The 19,350-nt window shown below is 39.7% G+C and overlaps 1 protein-coding gene across 1 annotated transcript in view; it reads right to left on the bottom strand.

Annotated features, from left to right (window-relative positions):
- Nucleotides 1–4,524: 4,524 nt before the first annotated feature.
- aldh18a1 (aldehyde dehydrogenase 18 family, member A1) overlaps nt 4,525–19,350 on the bottom strand; it is a 58,730-nt gene continuing 43,904 nt past the window's right edge. Inside the window, exon 17 of the mRNA XM_034708485.1 lies at nt 4,525–5,049. Coding sequence (XP_034564376.1) covers nt 4,832–5,049 — 218 coding nt within the window. The 3' untranslated portion in view covers nt 4,525–4,831. The remainder of the gene's footprint in view (nt 5,050–19,350) is intronic.

The raw sequence follows: 19,350 nt of genomic DNA, 5'->3' as shown, positions 1-19,350 counted from the left end.
CAACATCCTAAACTATGATTGGTTATTTGCCTTGTCAGAGGTAGGGTTTCTGTTAAAATCTATAATTTGGGATGAGCCAAAAGGCTGACAGTAGATTTCTTTATTAGTGCCCTCAAATGTGACTTTGAAAAACATCTTTTGTAAGTCCTTAAAGAATTAAGCTTAGAAGATTTATGCCACTTTGTCATGTTTTTTTTTTTATGTCAAAAGGATTATAACCACTTTTTAATACTTTAATGAAAGTAGGTTGTGAAGACAGAAAGGGTAAATGTTATTTATTTGTAAATTCACTGGCCACCCCTGCCTATGTGAGAGCCTCAGTTGGGCCACCCCGGTCAAAAAGTTCTGGACATGCCCCTGCTTCCAGTTTACAGAAAATGTTTTACAGACAGTGGAAGTTGGTTTTGAGGGTAGCAGACAGCAGATGAAATTTAATTTTCAGTTTCTTTCTCATTGCTTATCAACTGTCATTATTATACCTATATTTGTCCTTTTTGAATTAAGTGCTAATGAGGGAGGCAAAACATTTATATATCAGACTGTTTAACACTAGCACTACAATGTCCCGTTAATCATCTTTTCTCATCTTTCATTGCACTACATGGGAGTTACTATCTGACTTGGCACATTCACAAATAACTATTGTATCCATCTGAATCGCACTGTTCTTCATACTGTGTATGTTTTTTTAAAATAACCTGGTGCAATTTTATTCGTGCAATAACTTACCTTACTATCTATTTATCAGATATAAGTGTACATAGTGTGTATACATCTGTAATAGTTGCCATAATTTATTCTATTCTATTCTATTTTACCTTTATCATTACTATTATTATTGTTATTACATTTTTAACAATGTTAGTACATGTTGTATTCCCCTGTCCCGTGTTGTAAGCTGTTGTAACAAAAGAATTTCCTCCAATGGGGGACCAATAAAGTATATCTTATCTTATATAGATATATTTATATGATGAGATTTTGTAAGCTGCTTAGTACAACATTTGCTTCTTCTGTTTAATAGGAAAAAAGGGAGATCATTAAAAAGTTTTAAGGCTTCTGTAAAGAAACTTTTTTGTTTTGATGAAGCAAAGTGAACAAAGCAAAACACAATTTGTGTTTGCTGATCCTTTAAATACATGAGTATTACTTTGGAGTCTAATCTAAAACCTGAAATCACTAATGTTTCAATAACTTCTTCTTTTGAATACTGCTGTTACTCATGTTGTCAATACTATCAATAACCCATGTATTCAGAATCTAAAGACCATTATTTGACCCCACGGTTCAGACAAAATACACATCGCCATCCTCTTCTTACATTCAGCTCTGAGATAACCGTCTTCTTTCCGCTTGGGAGAAAAAGTGACCTGTTTTCTCTGGGACTGGAGAAGATCAAGTTCACCTCATTATTAACCTACACACCCCCTCTGACCTCTGCGGCACCCACCCACCAGGCAGCAACATGTGCATCTCATTGTGGAAGAAATCATTGCCCCCCTCTCCCTCCCTCAGTTCCCCATCCCATTTACCCCCAGCCTGCCTCGGCTGGCTCATGTGGAGAGCCAGAGCAGATTTATAGGCCTAACAGATTGGTCCCAAGTGACTCGGATGCTTTGCGAAATGTAATGTATGACTAAGGGGTCAGCACAAGTGCTACTTGCTTTGTTGAGAATTCCGAGCATTAGATGAAGATATTTTATGGGAGACAGAACTGACTACATCACAACAAAACACATACAATCAAAAAAATGGAAACAAAAGCACTCAGACACATGTATTTCATTGATCACAAACCTTATTAGAATAACAGGTAAAGCTTTCAATTATATGTTAAGAAAGGTCATCTCATATGTTTATTAGAATCATTAAACCAACTTGGTTCCAGAAACTACAAATTCCTACAAATTCACTTTTACCACTTCCTCTTAAGGTTTAAGTAAATTCATAGCAATACTTGGATTACAGGACAGGTTCTCGCTCCACTTTCTCTATCAGAGGTGTTTGGGGCCCAGTAGCTCCTCAGCATGCTCTCATATTTTTTACAGGGTTTTGATCAATCAGATTAAAGTATTTTACACAGCCAAGTAGAAGGTATTTATAATGCTGTACTGTTTCAGAGAGTTTTCCATTTAATTTAGTGTATGATAGAGATCAGACAGTAAAGCAGGGAGGTCTTTAGGTAACACGAATAAGACTGTAATCTGTCAAAGGCCTAGGAGCAATAGACCATGGTATACAAGATTGTATCATCAGCATAACACTGGATACTTTGGTTCTCAGTACCAGTGGGCTGAGTGTTGAATTTTCAAGAACTTTCAGGGATTTGAATTTTAACCACCCTTGACAACAGTTTTAACTCTACTAAAAAGACAGTGTTTGAAGCAGTGGTACCAAAAAAGAGAAAAAGAAAGAAAGAAAGAAAGAAAAAAAGAAAGAAAGAAAGAAAGACAGAAAGAAAGAAAGAAAGAAAGAAAGAAAGAAAGAAAACCCTCAGAATGAGAAATCTTTTAAAAATGTCATGACTAACAGCATTGAAAGCTTGGGACAAACCCACATAAGTGCTGCTAACTGCAGCCTCTTTTTATTAAGCAATGTAAAAATGTCCCCAAATGAAGTTACACTTGCTCTAATGAAGGCATTACATAATCCTGAGTATGTGACGGGTACGAGTCAAAATTAAATTAAATAGGGCACAGACTTGGCATAATGTTGTGCGCCCATGTAGCGGGCGGCCCGGGTTCCAATCCAGCCTGTGGCTCCTTTCCCGCATGTCATTCCCCCACTCTTTCCCAGTTTCCTACATTATCCACTGTCCTCTCCCTCTATCAATACAGGTGTAAAAGCCCCAAAAATATAACTTTAAAAATTAAATAAAATAAGATGTAAGAAATAAGCAGAGGTCAGTTTAGTGAAATTGGAATGATGATTTTGGCAGTGAGTATGGCTCGGTCTTCCCACATCACATTATAAAATTATTTGCAAGGGTTAAACCATTGTCTCTTTTTTAATAATTGGCCTCTTTAACCTTTAAATCACTCTTGTTTTTAGGATGTTATCACATTCCAGAAAGCAGTTTTAACACTTCTGTACTAAAGAAGAGATGATTCTACTGTTTCTCTGTGACTGTCTGAAGTCATGCCATGTAGTGTTCATGCCAAAAGCTCTTTTAATGCTTATTTTTATTATGTATGGCAAGTTTTGGAAAAAAAAACAGGTCTTAATTACTTTAGATATAAACAATTTTTAAGTATAAGCTGTTTCACTTTCACCCACCAAATTTGATGATGAGGAGTTAAGTAAATGTACAGTGATCAATAAGTTCATACACATCACATTTATTTTAGGGTATGTGCTTTTTAACTTAAACATTACATTTATTTTCCTTGCTGCATTTTTTATATTTCCCTGACATGTATTTTTCTCCTGAAGTCTGCGTTAAAGGATTTTTGGCATAAAAAATGTAAAAATCAAGTAGGCTGATTGCTACAAGGCCCAAGTGTTTTTTGTGTCAGTATGATGATGTGTTTAAAATAATGTATATTACAAAGCGTTAATTCAGAATTCTGCAGGATTGCAAACAAACTAGACACGACCAGCATCCAAATTTCACTGCCTTTTCTCCCCTCATTTTTTTACAATGCATTTTTTTTTCTCAATCTTAAACGGATGAAAGAAATATAAATATATTGTTTTTGTATGGATTATACGGGTGGGGGGGGGTGGTTCTGGAAACCCAGACATGCTTAGTGTTTGAGCACAACAGATAGGCTACAAAACAGAAGGACAGAGGGCCGACTGTTTCATAAAAGAATAAATATGCAAAAAGAACAAAAAGTTGAGGCTCTGCGCAAAACACACACAGGCAGGCACACACGCGCACACACACACACACACACACACACACAACAGATTTTCTCTTTCTCACTTACTCACTCTTTTTCTCGCTCTCTTTTTTCACTCTCTTTGTCATCCAGTTTCAGTGCTGGCATCCACTAGGGCTGGGAGATGTTCTAAGACCTTTTCTTACTTTGTGCCAGCTCTGCTATACCCTAGTGGGTGTGCGTTTAAGTTTCCCCATCTGCTTCTGTTCACATTATCTAGCTCCAGGGCAGGCACCTTGTCTAAAATACACACATGCACACACATATGCACGCGCACACACACACACACACCTAGAGTTTTATCTTTGTGCTGATGACGCAGTTTTACAGTTGTGTGAAGCCCACACACACAGCATAGCAGGAGTGTTTTTTATCTTTACCTTCCTTTTCTTTCTCGACAGAACAGGCGAAATCAAGAGGAAGTGCTGGCCTCTGGAGAGTGGAGGCCGCTAACTTCCTCTGAGCGTTGTGATCACTAGCTGCTCATCCCTGGAGGTTAAATCGGCGGTGGAGCTCAGAGGACTTAAGGGAGCAAACATCACTAGCGGTGCTGCTGTGAATGATGGGCCAAATTTACATCAGAGTTCTCCTTTTATTTAATGCCTCCCAAATCAAATCATATTCGTCAGCATGGGGTTATGACTTTCCAGGTATGGGCAAACAAAATAAAGCAATAGAAGCTTTAGATTCTTAAAAACACTGATTATGATATGAGAAAATAAAGGAGGTGAGTAATATGTGAGGATGGTGTTAACGCCTACATGTTTTGCCGTGTCAAATTAAAAAAGGAAGCAGATATATGGCGAGGAGGAAGGAGGTTACGATGAGAAAAGAAACTCTTCTCTCCCCCCCTGAGCCGTGTGGTGTGGCTCTGCTCTCTTTCTCCTCTATGACTGCTGCCATAAAAAGCTGATTGAGCTGTCTGCTCAAGGGGTCGGAGGTCAAACTCATCCTGTCAGAAGCAGCCTGGTGGTGAGCCACAGGGAGGGGTTAGGGGGCTGTGACCTGTTGATTGTCCGAGGTATGATGAACCGGGAGGTGGGGTGGGGGGGGAGTGCAGTGTGTGTGTGTGGCTCCCGTGAACTATGAAGGAAATCAGTGGCGACAAGAGGTGGCTGAGGGTGGCTGCGCAATTCTGTCACCACATGACGTGCTTTCTCTAAAACTGGGGAGAAAGGAAAAGAAAAGGTTGAAAGGGAGAAAGAGAGAGTGAAAAATATGTCCAGCAGGGGGCTGTTCTTCAAGAATATTTTAGTTCAAAGCATGTGAAGTCAGACATCATTCGGAGTTATTTGAAAACACATCAGTGGAAGTTAAAAATAAAAGCCCCATGAGGTACCTGGCACAATCACATAGATATTATGTAACTGACAAAAATTCATAAAACGCCTTGGACTATTTCTGAAAGCATCATCTCACAAATTGATGCATTCGAGCTATTTTCACTTCCTCTGCTGACAAAACCTCAAGGGCAGGGTCCAACAAGCCCGTGGGCATGGCCAAGTGTCAGCCATGACTCCTTCTTTAATGTATATCTAAGCCGAAACCAGGAGACCCTGACAGCCACACAGTTACATCAAAGAAACGATTATTTCCCATTTAAAAGGATGTGCCTTCACATGCTTAGTTGTCATGTTTCTTTCAGTTCCTTGGAAAGCCTCTTCTGGGCCCTCGTGTTTCATGGCCAACGAGATGTTGTTGTGTGTACGTACGCTTGTCTGCCTGCCTCCCCTCTCCCTTATTGCTTTATGTTTGCTTATCTGTTTGCCTTTACTTATTCATATCTGCGTTTTAGGCGCTCCTTTCTTGCCTCTTGATATTTGTCAATATGGGCTTGACCTCAGCGGGCCAAGTCTCTCCTCTGAAGTGGGAGCCGGCGATAGCCTTGAAAACAGACCTTTAAATTAAACGAGGGAGAACACAGATTGTTGTATAATTCATCTGGACCCCCTGCTGAGGATCCTCTGTGCAGTCGTGTTACTGTCTAGATTAGAATTTCCTTTTGTTGCCGCCTGTTTGTGTAATACACAATGTGGATCCTGCCAGGGCCCAGTAAATTACCTCTTTAAACATTCATTTGCCTTAACCAAGAGAAAGGGGGAGAGGGAGCTGAGGGGGAGGAAGGAAAAAATCTCTTGATTTCACATACAATGAATAAGTTAATAAAAAGATTTCTTCCCTCTCCTGTGCATGCTTTTTTTTTTTCCTCTCTCCGCACTTGAAATCATCCTTACCAAATCAAAAAGTAAGAGAGAGAGAGGACGGGAGGTAGGAAGAAAGAAAAAGAGAGAACTAGAGTGAGACAGAGAATGTCTGCGTATGCAGAAGTACAACAACAACAAGAAAGAGGAGAGGAGTGAAGCCGATTGGAGAGGAGAGAGGAAGCAAGAGAGAGAGAGAGAGAGAAAGAGAGAGAAAGAGCCACATGAGCTCTTGGAATGATGTGCCTCATAGTCCCCGCTTGCGTATCCCAAAATACCTGGTGCTGGAAATGTGAAAGCCAGGCGCACGACGGACGCCATTCCCCAGAGAGGCTCCGCTGGTATCATTAGCGAGGGAAACGGCGGGCTCAAGTGGCGTACAAACTTCAGCAAAACGTCAAGCGAGGGAAATGTGCACGCATTGCGCCTCTTTTTTCCTCCCCTCTTTCCCCCCTTTTTCTCACTCTCCCTCTCTCCTTTTTTCTTTCTTTGTGTTGTGTTTCAGACACGACACCACTCTTCTACCAAATTAATATTTCTCAAAATAAAAGCCAGGACAACTTTAAACTAGCGAGGGAAGAAAGGGGAGGGAAGAAAAGACGGGGTATAGAGAAAGAGAGAAAGACAGAGAGGGAGAATTTGGCTCAGTTTGCACGCTTCCTGTGAAGTGGAGTCTCTGTCTTCCTGCTCACCTCATTTTGAGGTCTGTGGTTTTGTCGTCTTCGTCTTGGAGTCAGCTCTGTCTAACTGATGAGGTCGTCAGAACTGCTTATGAATGCCAAATGAGGGAACACAGCAAGCATCCGCAGAAGTAGAGGGACATTTACATACAGTTTGTATCACAAGCAGAAAATCCTCTTCAACCTGGACAAAGTAATGTCACATTACAGGCCTCTCCTGCCATTCTGAGGACATGCTCAAGCACAAAAAGCTCTACTTCACGAGTGATTCTTGTTGTATTAACTTTTGTTTCCTTACACTGTGCTCTTTCTTGCAGGCATTTACTTTCTGAGGCACAAACTTAGCAGATTGTCTATTTAATGTCGGAAATAAAAGGCTCCCTCTGTCATGTGAAATACTTACTCATTCCAGCACATTCAGAACAGTTGAGTCACTTACAATTGCTCCTTAAATAAGATCCTGGTGGCTCACGTCTTGCAGAGCCGTTGGGATGGCACGGCTACAGTGCACGACTGTAATCAAGAGGGACAGCGAGCGCCCTTCGACGATTGGCTGGTGAGCGGAGCCAAATATGTCTTTTTTTTTCGACGTGGTGCAGTCTGTCGCAGACGTAATTACAAGTTAGATCTAAATAAACAAACAGCTGCTGCCTGACCGCCCCTTCAGGAGCTGTTTGGTGGCTGCTGCTCGAGATGTCTGCTCGCTTTTTCTGCTGCGGCGTTCAAGCACAATCACAGCAGAGTGCACACAGACATGTTCTATATAGAGTGCACAACAGCAAACCCTGTTATCATGCAAGACCTCACATGCACTGCATACTTCCTAATGATAACTCTAGTAAGAGGATAAACATATATACGGTATACATTCAGGAGCGGGACGTGTAATTTTAGCTGTGACGGCCTATGGATGTGGAAGAGAGGATTTTTCAGTTGGATGAAAAAACAAGAAGGTACAAATACAGAGAAATAGTTGAGCAAACTAACAATTAGCCCTTTATTTTAATTGGATCATTTCAAAGTGAATCACCGGGCCACTGAGGCTAACCAAAAGTACCGAGTGGTGCTAAACTTGGAGTGTGTAGGGCCTTTATTTTCTACTGCTCTTATTTTAGAAAAGAGGGACAGAGAGGGAAATATGAAAGCAAGAAGAGGTGGAGAGAGAAATGCCCTCTATGATACACACAGAAAACTCCTCTGCCACCTCAACAAAACATATCTGTGGTACACCACGACAAAACCAGAGAGGATAAGAAACATCAGCCTCCTACTGAGGAAAATTACAGGTGATAGGCAATTCAATCTGTGTACTGTGTACTTTAAAGCTGTTGTGGCCTACGGATGACATGGAGTTAGATGGTTATTAGCAGCTGTCACTGTTGTAATTGTCCCAATACCTTAAGAGGCTAGAATCTGGGTCAATAAGATAAGCATAAGGCAACATACTGCTGGATAATGTCATTTCCAAACATAATCTGGACTGTGATTTCAGATGAAAAGCAAACATTATAGCAAGCATGATAGTCTGACAGCTCTATAGAAGAGTGTGTCAAAAAGCTAGAATATGCTCTTCCGTGCATCTCTTTATGATGAGGCATGTGCTGGGTGAGCTTAAGTAAGATTATTTAGGTTTTAATATATATTCAGTTTAAAGCTCCTGTGAGGAACCTCTGGTTTGTGTTAATTTTGGCGCCCCCTGTGGACAAACTTACCTCTTATGTCTTAACTGATTTTGTTCTGTACTTATGTAAGTTTTTGGTTTTTTTTATAATAATATTTGTGTCTTTTATCAGCCATTGTGAATGTTGCTGTGGAAATTGCAAAGAAAGATTGATTTGGCAGAGTGTAAATAAACACTTCATCCATAAGTGTCATACCTGTCACTGTCAAATAAACACGGAACAATACTCTCTGTAAATAAACATGTAGATATACAATGTAACAATTCTCCAAGCAGAATTCACATATTTTGATTTATTTATTATGTAACTATCACCTACATATACTTTTTTTTTTTTTTTTAAGTTATATTTTGGGCTTTTTTGCTTTTATTTGATAGGACAGCTGAAGAGAGACAGGAAATGCAGGCAGAGGGTGGGGGAAGACATGTGGGTAATGGTCGCGGCCGGGAATCGAACCGGCGACCCCTGCAACGAGGACTGCAGCCTCCATATGTGGGGCGCTTAGACCGCTAGGCTACCAGCGCCCCATACATATACTTTTTTAATGTAAAACTACCTCACGTTCACGTCAGCATCTTTGCACTACTCACCACTGCACTATTATCTTATATCATTTTTAGCCTGTACATATTAGTCATGCCTATTTGTTATTCTTTTGTGTTTTATAGTTGATGTTATTATTATTATCATTATATTTATATCTTCATTTTTATACCTTATTCTTATGATTTTGTACAAAGAGAGCACAGCTTACCAAAGACAAATTCCTCGTGTGTTCAAGCATACCTGGCCAATAAAGCTGATTCTGATTCATCTGACACCTACCCTGCAGCACAGCAGACATTTTAGGCCCCAAAATAAACAAAATAAATGATGTAACTTGTTTATTACGGTTTCATTAGGTTTTGTAACTCATACAAATGTAACTGTATTTATTTTAGGCGGTTTCAAAACAAGTTAAAACCCCTACAACAGGAGCTTTAAGCTCATTTGTGTTTTCTGATGAGAGAATCTCATCCTGTCATCTTTTTTTCAGTCAAATGCATCACTCTTTGGAAGTTTTGCCGTGTAAAGTGTAAATAAAATCTGTCTTGTCAGCTTGTAGTTGATCACTTCATCTGACACCGACCCCACAGCAGCAGTTTCAGACACTAAAAACAACAAAGTAAAAATAATAAGTCTGTACATCTTGGTCTCATTTACTTTTAAAGCTCACCAAGTGGAGACAGTATTCATTTTAGTCTGTTCAAAACCAGCTAAAAACTACGACTTACAGGTTACACATAGACAAGTAAGTTAAATTAATACAGATACATTCATATAAGAATAGATGGCAGGCATCTAGGAATGAGCTATGGCACGTTGGGATTTTGAGATATAATTATTACTAGAATGTAGCATATATCCTCTTTTTTTATTGCCAATAGTGATCAATCACGTCTCCTTTGTCAAGTGTATTACCTTTATGAAATGAAGATTGTCTGGTTACCTGTCTTGTACCTAAGCTTCCTAATTATCTCATGTTATAGGTCCTAGTTGAGGCATCTGGGGATGGACTATGAAAAGTTGGGGGGGCTTGGGTTTATGGTATAATTGCCAGTAGAAAATCTGAATTTCTGTTTGTATCTTTAAATCTTCTGTCTTGTTTTATTTGTTTGGGTGGTCTGTTTTGTCTTTGCTCTTTTACACGTGGATGACCTTGTGACCTTGTGTCATATGGTTTTCACACATTTGGACAAATAAAGTATTAAAAAACAATTCAACTAAGAATAAAATGAATGATTGAACTTTCAATGTGAACAACCTCTTAACTCGTTCATGTACATTGCTGTTAATGTTTGAGTGACACAATACATAAATTACAACAAAATATCAAAGGGGAATCATGATGTACTTCTGATACATTCAAGTGAGTGGAGTAAAATTAACAGGAAACAGAGAAAAATGTAATGATGTTGTTGTTTGATACCAACCACATCCTGCTGCCTCACAACAATTGGTGAAGTCTCAATAAGTCATACTGGGAATTAATTATTTTAAAGCTTGTAAATCAGAACTACCTTACATTAAAGCTTCATCTTCAATTTTAAATATTTCACTCTTAACCCTCCTTTTATGTTCGTTTCTTAGGGACAGCAATAATGTTCCTGAGTCAACTTGACCCGGGGCATATTTAATGATTCAAAAGTGTCCGAACCCCCAAAAAATCCCAACTAAATTTTTTTAAATCTCAATATTAACTCCAATACTAACCATTTCAATCAATATTTAGTGCTATGGTGTTCTTTAATTCTCAAAGATCATGGTTCAATGAGCATAACTCGCTCATTTTTTTAATGAAAATGTATGTAAAAAATGTTTTAATGTACATTGAAAAGCCCTAAAAGTAAATACAATAGTTGTACATGACATATATTTTTGTTTATTTTATTTTACATTTGGATTTTTTTATTTTTTATGAAGTGATGTTGAAAAAATTAACAGGAGACACCTCTTCTGTCATATAGCCAGATTTTTATGCTGTATTTAGCTGGTTGGGAAGGCTTTTGAAAGGTTCATTTGCAAAAACAGTTATACTCACTTTTAAAAAATGTTAAAAATGTTTCAAAAAAACATAGATTTCTATTCTAACTTTTGGTATTATAAATCAACTGAGGTTGGGTGGCTTTGACAAAGTCAAACTGACTTTACTAATCCCAGGTATCTCAAAAATGTAACTTTAATGTATTACCTAAGATGGAAGGAACCTCTGAATACCACTAACCTTTCATCCACTGTGACATTAGAAATGCAAAATAATACTTTTAACAATTTTGTTTCAGTTTTTTTAACTTTAAAATGGGTCAATTTGACCCACAACATAACAGGAGGGTTTAACTACACAGTTGTTGAAGAAGTGTGCTGCTAGCTTTATAAAGGTGACTCCTGGTTAATGTTAATATTACTGTTATATACTTTAATACACTGAAGATGTGAACTCTTGATGGTCTTGTCATCCAAAATGCACTGCTTATTTTTTTTTTCCTGCAACATGTATCTATGGTTTTGTTTACTGGTTGATATGAAGTGAGTGACACAGTGGGAGTTTGTGTGTGTAGATTCAAAAGGACGACTAATCTTTTCTAACAGACCGACTAAATGTCAGATTCTTGAAGAATCAACCCCAAAACAACATTTTTAATATTCACATGCAACATTTTTTAACAGTCGTTTTGCAGGTTAATTTTCTTGCTGACATTTTGTTTCATCACGTTCATCTGACTGTAGCCGTGTGGTGATACTATCATGAATAACTACAAAAAATTGATTTCAAAGCTGTCCAACAGCAAGACAATCCACAGGGAATCAAATAATGACTTGTTTTAAGAAAGGTGACCAAACACAAACACATGTGACTGGATTCACTCCTCCTAGTCAAACCAGTCACAGAGTAATTGAGGAGTCCTTTTGAGAATCAAACAAGTCACACAGCAAACAGCAAAGTGAACGATGTGAACCCATCGAGTTCAAAGGTCGCTCCCGTGTTTCAAACTGTGTTACAACGTCCCCTGCAGGAAAATTAGCCATTGATGGTGGCTCTAGAGCAGCTAATGTGCTGATAACACATTACATTTGAAGGTTTCAGTGCTTTGAAACACCGGAGGGATGAGGTGTGGGAATCCAATCCATTAGATAAAGCCAGCTGTAATGGGTATCCCATATCAAAGGGATATAGTTTAAACTGCAGGGGCTTTGGATGCGCTCATTTCTATTTATTGTTTTAAGTGGAGCTTTATGCACAGGAGGTGATATCTACAGACTAACAAAAACCTTTCAACACCATTGGGGTTTGCGTGTCATCAAATGTGCCTATTCAGCAACCTCTTGACTGGCCAAGGTGATTCATCTTGACCATGCTTTATGTGTGTGTCCGCTGTGTGTGCGTATGTTTTATTCCAGGTAGTGTTTGAATGAAGCCTAACATTAAAAAACCTGAACATTGACTACTTATAAGAAGTGATTGTCAAAGAGATTTTTTTCTTTGAATGTCTTCTCGAAGCTGCACTTTTCTTCCAGAGTGGTAGAAAATAAAACAATTACAGGAAAAACTTGAAAATAAAAAAATTGCTAGAAGACAAACACCTAATTTCTTCCCTTGCCTGCACTGCAAAGAATGAATGTCTGTGTGTGTTGCTTTCAGTGAGTTTAAAAAAAGTTAACAATCATGCAGCTGACAGCTCACCAGATTCCTGAAGCCTGGCGGCTAAACTCAATGCCATTGTGAAAAACAAGGAGAGGGCCCGAGAATCAAAGTCCCCCTTCAGCTCAATCACTCTGGCTGCCTCTCCCAAACACTAATAATCACTTTCCTCCCTTCCTTTTTTCTCCCTTGTGTGAAACATCACATTGCCTTTGATTGGGCTGTTTAAATTATTAGCACGCCACCTCGGCGGAGACGGCTGGCAGTGGGCGCCGGGGAGAAGGAGAGCGTGAGCCTCCCGCTGAGAGCACCGAGCTGCACAGTGTAGAGATGAGGCTTGGACCCCCCTGTCACATCACAAGAAGATGGCGTCCAATAAACACTGGCGATGGCCACGTCTCCGCCGCACAGTTCGTCTTGCTTACCTACAAGCTTTCACTTAGTATTTGTTCCCTGGAGGGTTGTTTTCATGAAGGGGATGAGGAGGGGGGAGGTTGTTCTGATTTACAAGATGTCACCTTAATGTGCTTTTGTTTTGTTGTGTGGCTAGAGTTGTGATGCAAATACAGGTTCAAGTGTAGTGTTACATTTCCAGACTTAGAATGTTTTAAAATGTTATGTCTGTCCACATCACAGCCAGAAGAAACTAAAAGAGTGAGGACTGACTCTTTTCTCTTTGAGAAGTAAGGCCTCACTACACACCAGAGTTGTTCAAGTGAGATCAATGAGGATCCAAAATCTGCCATATCAAGATCTCAATCTGTCTTTTTTATAATTTAGCCCAAAATAGGGATTTTATTTATGAGCTTAACAGGCTTCTGAATGGAATTAAGGACTGTCAAACTGAATAAAGGTTATCATTATAACATAATCATTTATCATCCTACTTACATTTAGGATTGAAAAAGCTGCATTATTAACCCAGTTAAAGTTCCATCTTTGCAGGTCCCACATAGGAAATGACAATATGTGGCCCTTTGGCACTTGACATTTTTCACATTTCCTAAAAAGTAATTGAGTATATGATCTGACATAAGACCAAAGTTCAAGAGGAGAACATTTATCAAGGAACTTATTCTTCCAAAAATCCTTGACAATACCCTCGTACAAAAAAGCAGCTCAATAGAAAAATGCAGCCTTGATACTTGGATACCTCAGAAAGGATGTCTTAAAGGGATAAACTGTAGTGATGGTTGGTACTCAGTGGCCTGAGCACCTCCGGGCAGACCGGAAAAAATACAAGTGAGAGGACAACAAGCAAAATATGGAGCCAATGCCAGAGCCAGATATTTTTATATCACTTTGAGGACCCAACTTTGGTCTCGATGCCCAGAGTCTGAAATGAAAGGCAAGGATAGAAAGACTTTGATGTGACAATCATTCCCAAGTTAATTTGTCTTCAGTCACAAGTGCTCAGGGCGTCCGGCGTGCAATCAGCAGAAAGACAAAGAAACACTACAGAGGGAAATGTTTCCTGAACAATGTTCCTGCTTTGATACGCCGGTTGATTGGTGCCCACCTAAAGGCTAGACTGTAAGTTAAGATCCATCAAGACAATGCATCAGTCAGTGCGCGTTGTTATGCAATATCTGTACGTTCATCTATCAGTTTCTTTTCGCTGCCCTTACTCCTGGTTACACACGCGTTTCTATGTAGGCAGAGGAAATGTTGCTGAGATAAATTGCTGTTTGTGCACTATCTGAAAGAGAGCAGACTGTTTTTGTCAGAGTGTGGGTTGCTAAAGGGGACTGCTATGGGACACAGACCACCAAATTTTGCTTTTATTTGCTATTTAAAACAACTTGAATTTTTAAAACATTTGCAAGTTTTAAAGTAATGTCATAAACATGAGCTGGTCATGATGCAAGCTACACCTCAGAGAATTATTTTCAACCATGGAGACACAGTATGAAACACAATAATTACACACTGGAATGCGTCATTGTCATCTAATGGTGTTTAACCAAATTAGCAACGAGATATGCACCCTAACAATTAAAGTCAACCAAATCAAAAGTGATGCGACTTTAAAACACGGCTTCACATTACCAGATGGACACATCCTGTTATCAAAAAAGTTGTTTTGTCTCATTGTTTTGAATTATTTTGTTGAATTAAAACATGTAACCACAGCATGCTATAGTGTTTTTAGCAAGCATTTATGCCCTGCGCCTATTTAATACAATAAATACTTAAAGTTCACTATAGTATTTATTCTATATGTGTTTATGAATTAATGTAATTGTGTCTTTTATTTCACTCTGCCTGCACTTTGCTTCATTATTACACACTGTTTTGCGCAGAAGTCATATTTTAAGTTGAATAAAGGGCTCCCACATTTACACACTTGCATGTGTACAACTGTAGCCATGTGATCATGAAGCCTATCTGTGTGCTTGACTCCTAGTTTAAAAATAATTCCCAGGCAATAAGGGTAGTTCTTTTTTAGTAGTTGGTTTGCACACAGGTAAAAAAGCCTCCCCTCGCCGCCTCTGATGCGTGAAGTTGGGCTGTTAAAAGGAGCGGCCTGTTCCTTGTGCTCTTCTGCCACCCGGTGGCCGCTGGGGAGAACAAAAAATAAACTCCAAGGAGTAGTTTTGCCTGGAGAGGTTGATCACTCCTCATTCTGCATCAAAATATCATGATTGCATCTTAGGAGATTCTTTGCCATCAGCCTGGAAGGCAAAAAATAAATCTCTCTCAACTCTCTCTTCTTCATATCCCTCTCTGCCTTCCCTTCTCTTTATATCTTTGTCAGTGGCATGACAGCTGATACCTCTTTAATGACTAAGACAATTAACTTTCTTGTGGGTGCAAAAATAAGAAATAAGGGGGTTGCAGAGGGGTGGGGGTGTGTGAAGGGACTCATAAAGACAGAAAAGGAAGCTATGCCTGTTTACCCACGTCATCATTAAAGTGACGGCCAACGGGCTCATCTGCATAATTGAATAGAGTTAAGAGTTGCACCAAAGCCCGTGGTTTCTGGTTGTGTGTGGACTCTAGAGACTTAGTTTCTTCCTTCTTGGTACAAACGTCATCATTAGACCTCCTTAGCCCGGCACATAACAAAGAGTTAGCTCATTACTGACAAAAATATCTTTGCTAATGTCCCCCTCGCTTTCCCCGATTCTCTTCTAATCTCTTTTGGCACAAATGACTTCAATTTCATGATGATAACATAGAGAGGGGGGAAAGAAAAGGAAGAAGAAACGTGCATGGCGGAACTGGAAGAGAAAAGAAACAGCTTCGGTGACATGGCCACACTATGTACGAGGACAGGCATGCCAAAACTCACTGAGAATAAAAGAAATAAAAGAGCTTTCTTCCTGGCAATACTCCTGCCAACATCTGTCACGGGCAACGCTTGGTGTGTGAAGGTGTGTCTATACAGCATGTGCCATCTCAGTGTATGGCTCTATGTGTACTCCCTTCTGAATGTTAAGGAATACATATTCATGTTGTGTGAGAGTGCGTACATCCGTGTACACATCCAGTGCATGTGTGTGTTTCTGTGATTCCATTTGAATGTCTTCAGGGGTATGCATTCACACACACGTTTTTTTTATATGTACATCCAAAGCCTCCTCTCCTCATTTCCTGCACATTAAGCGAGTGTGCATGAAAGAGTGCGGTTTAATGTGTATGCATACATCCAAAGCTTCCTCATTTACCCCGTATTTATAGGTGTGTAGGGTCTGCGTGTGTTTATGTGCATGCGTATGTGTGTGTGTGTGTGTACTCCAGCACGCCATTAAGCAATGACAGCTGTAGCCTCTTCACCCTGCTGTAGCCCTCCTTTTCTGCCTCTAGAAACGAGCCTCCTGCTTGTTACAGGGAAGCTTATGGCCTCTCACCACTATCATATATCAAGCTGCTGAATAGAGGTGGAAAGAGTGCAGAAATATTTGACTCAAGTACAATTACTGAAACTTCAGTGAGTGCCCCTCTTCTAACGGTGTTCGCAAAGCTGACTTGACTGAGAGCTGAATAAAATGAAAGAAAAGTGCTTTTTAAAATGAATCTCAGGGAGGTAAAGGTCTGCAGAAAAAAGAGGTTGTGTTATTCTCAAAATATCCTCTTAAGCCCAATGACAAGAAATAAAATAACGAGTTAATTTATACCTCTGGTGTTGAGTGTATCTCAAAGATGCTGGATATTATAGGCAGTGAGATATGTTACAATGATGCACCCTCAAGGGTTTGTACCCCAAAGGAAAGCCACAGGATGAGACAGATTGCCTGCCCTTTTCTGCCAAAGCTTCATGAAAATTTTGAGAGCAAGAAAATGACTATAATCTGGAGAAATAATCCAAAAAGACGCATATGATTGAACGACATTAAGTATCTGATAGGCAAGTTAGATTTCATAAAATCAAAGCTTCACTTGCTCCTTTTTTTTTATCAAAAGGAGTCTTAAAAAAGAGAGAAATATCAGGTCAATCAACAGACATCATGGCAGCCGAAAAAGCCATCACTCTGAAATGAAAAACAAAGTCTAAATTCCATCCCAGAGTGCAAAGACGGAAAACGACAATTACAGCAAGGACGACGGAATAACATCGTAAATTTGAAGGTTGTAAATTTGGAGCCTCAAAAGTGTGTTTTCCATATTCTATCAAAAATACAGGTGATACTAGGTCTGCCTTGAAAAGTACTATAACAGGAACACATTACAGGCCCTTGAATGATAAACTGGTGAATCAATGTTATTACCGTCCCTGTCAAATACTGCAAGTCGCATTCGTTTTGGTTGCTGTTCAAGGCCAAGATTTAAAAGGCAAGTCAAGAAAATGTCATCATTGATGAAAATTAACATTGAGCGCAAAATCAATATTCAATATTAAATCTTGCTGACCTGCAGTTATTATTGACCATAAAGTCGATACATTTGGTCAGTTAACACATCAGGTATTTCAGTAAAGACCGGGTCTGTTCTGCTGAGTAGATAGATAGCTGAAGATGTGGCCAGGACCAGGATGAAAACATTCTGATCTCATCTCTTTCAGCCTGTAAAAGAAACCTCCTCCAACCCAGACCTGAGCCACACCAGCATCACCCAACCTTCAGTCTCACAACTCCAACCAAGGCCTTGCTCCTCTCAGCCATTTCTACAAGATGTTTCAGATCCAGATTCTCCTCTAAAAAAAAAAAAAAAAAGAAGAGGAGCAGACCTGGTCTCCTCTCTCTGCACATTTCCCATGTTTGAGAAAAGCCTTGGTGCTTCTGCTGGGCTGATTGGCCAGCTCAGAGCAAGGACCAGATAGGATCTTTCTATTTGCCCAGCGGCGGGGCTGCCTCTCTATCAGCACTACCTCTGGAGGGGGTTTATCTGGCCTGCTGATAACAATGTTTCCCCCCTCCTTGCCTTCCTTGCTCCCCCTTCCCCTCACTGATGGTTTGTTACACCAGTAAATGGGAGTCGAGGCTGCAGTCAGCTGGTCCTGCTACTCCAACTACTCCTTGTAAACAAGATTGGCTCCGTTTGCTTTTATGACTCCTGCATGGTGTGAGAGAGCGAACAAGAGAGTTGGAAAGAAATACAAGAAAGAAAAACGCAGCCCTTTTTATAATCCACTGTTTTTCTATTGCAAAAAAAAAGAAAAAAGAGCCAGGATATGCAAGAATATAAACGCTCTTGTAGAGCATTTAAGATTATGTTTTTATACTCCTGTGCAGTGTAGTCTAAGTCCTTTTTGCTGTCAATACATCTGTCACTGGAGCATTGCCAGCCTGACAAATCTGTGCCGAAACAATATCCACTGGAGTCCATGGAAGCAGCACTAAATAGCGTCTGTGTCAGATGAAACCTTGGCCGGTGCACGAGGTAGTACTTAGCAAAGTGTACCCGAGTATAAGTTGTAGATCACTCCCAAAGCTTGGCTGGGGCAAAACCTTCAACATGCTTTTTCATTCATGCCGTGGAGGGAGAAGTCTTGCGTTCTCTGCATGGCTGAAACATCTGTAAGCTGTTGCAGAGATCGAGCCCAGAGGAAAACATTTACCTAACAGAATACTAATTCTTTCAGGCCCTGGTGTCAGCACTTCGTAAATAAGCTTGCACACATGGTATTGTTTTGTAAAGGTTGGTCTGGGAGAAGCATTCTGGCTGGATTAATCTGACTTATCCACCCGTGATGTTTTGTTGAATGTTACTTTGGTTCTCGCTGTCTTTGCCTGCATCGTTTATCTTTAAACCTTGTCTCTTCTTCAGAGTTCTTTCAATGCCACGACATATGTAGCAATGTCGACCTTTGATTTAAAGCTAGAACAAAATGCTAAGAAACAAACATTTTCAGTATGAATCCATGCAGTACTCCTATCCTGTTACCCCTGATGTGACACTCTGAGTCTGCACATCCAGAATAAAAATGTTTGCCTCTTAAAAAAACAGTGCATCCTTTTCAAATATAAGGGCTGCTGTAGAAGTCTTCACAGGCTATAAGAACACAATCCAACTAATGGCCTATCATCTCCATCCCCCTTGTAGCACAGTTAAAACTCGGCTTTTATGTCCCTGCAATGAGCATGTGCATTCCTCTTTGGGATGACTGTCCCAGATTTAAAGGCTTGTCAGACACCACTAGGCCTTTATTTTTCCATAAACTTGTGTTTCTTTTTTTTTTAATCTTTTGCATTTTTCACTGGGGAATTCCTGCTGCAGCAATGGTGTTGCAATGGATTATACGAAAAAAATGTCCACAAATGGGAGTTCAACTGGTAGACT

This window comes from Notolabrus celidotus, chromosome 18 (genome assembly GCF_009762535.1).
Source record: "Notolabrus celidotus isolate fNotCel1 chromosome 18, fNotCel1.pri, whole genome shotgun sequence".
In the NCBI taxonomy this organism is placed as follows: Eukaryota; Metazoa; Chordata; class Actinopteri; order Labriformes; family Labridae; genus Notolabrus; species Notolabrus celidotus.
The sequence above is the reverse complement of the archived record's forward strand: the minus strand, read 5'-3'. Positions and strand labels throughout refer to the sequence as shown.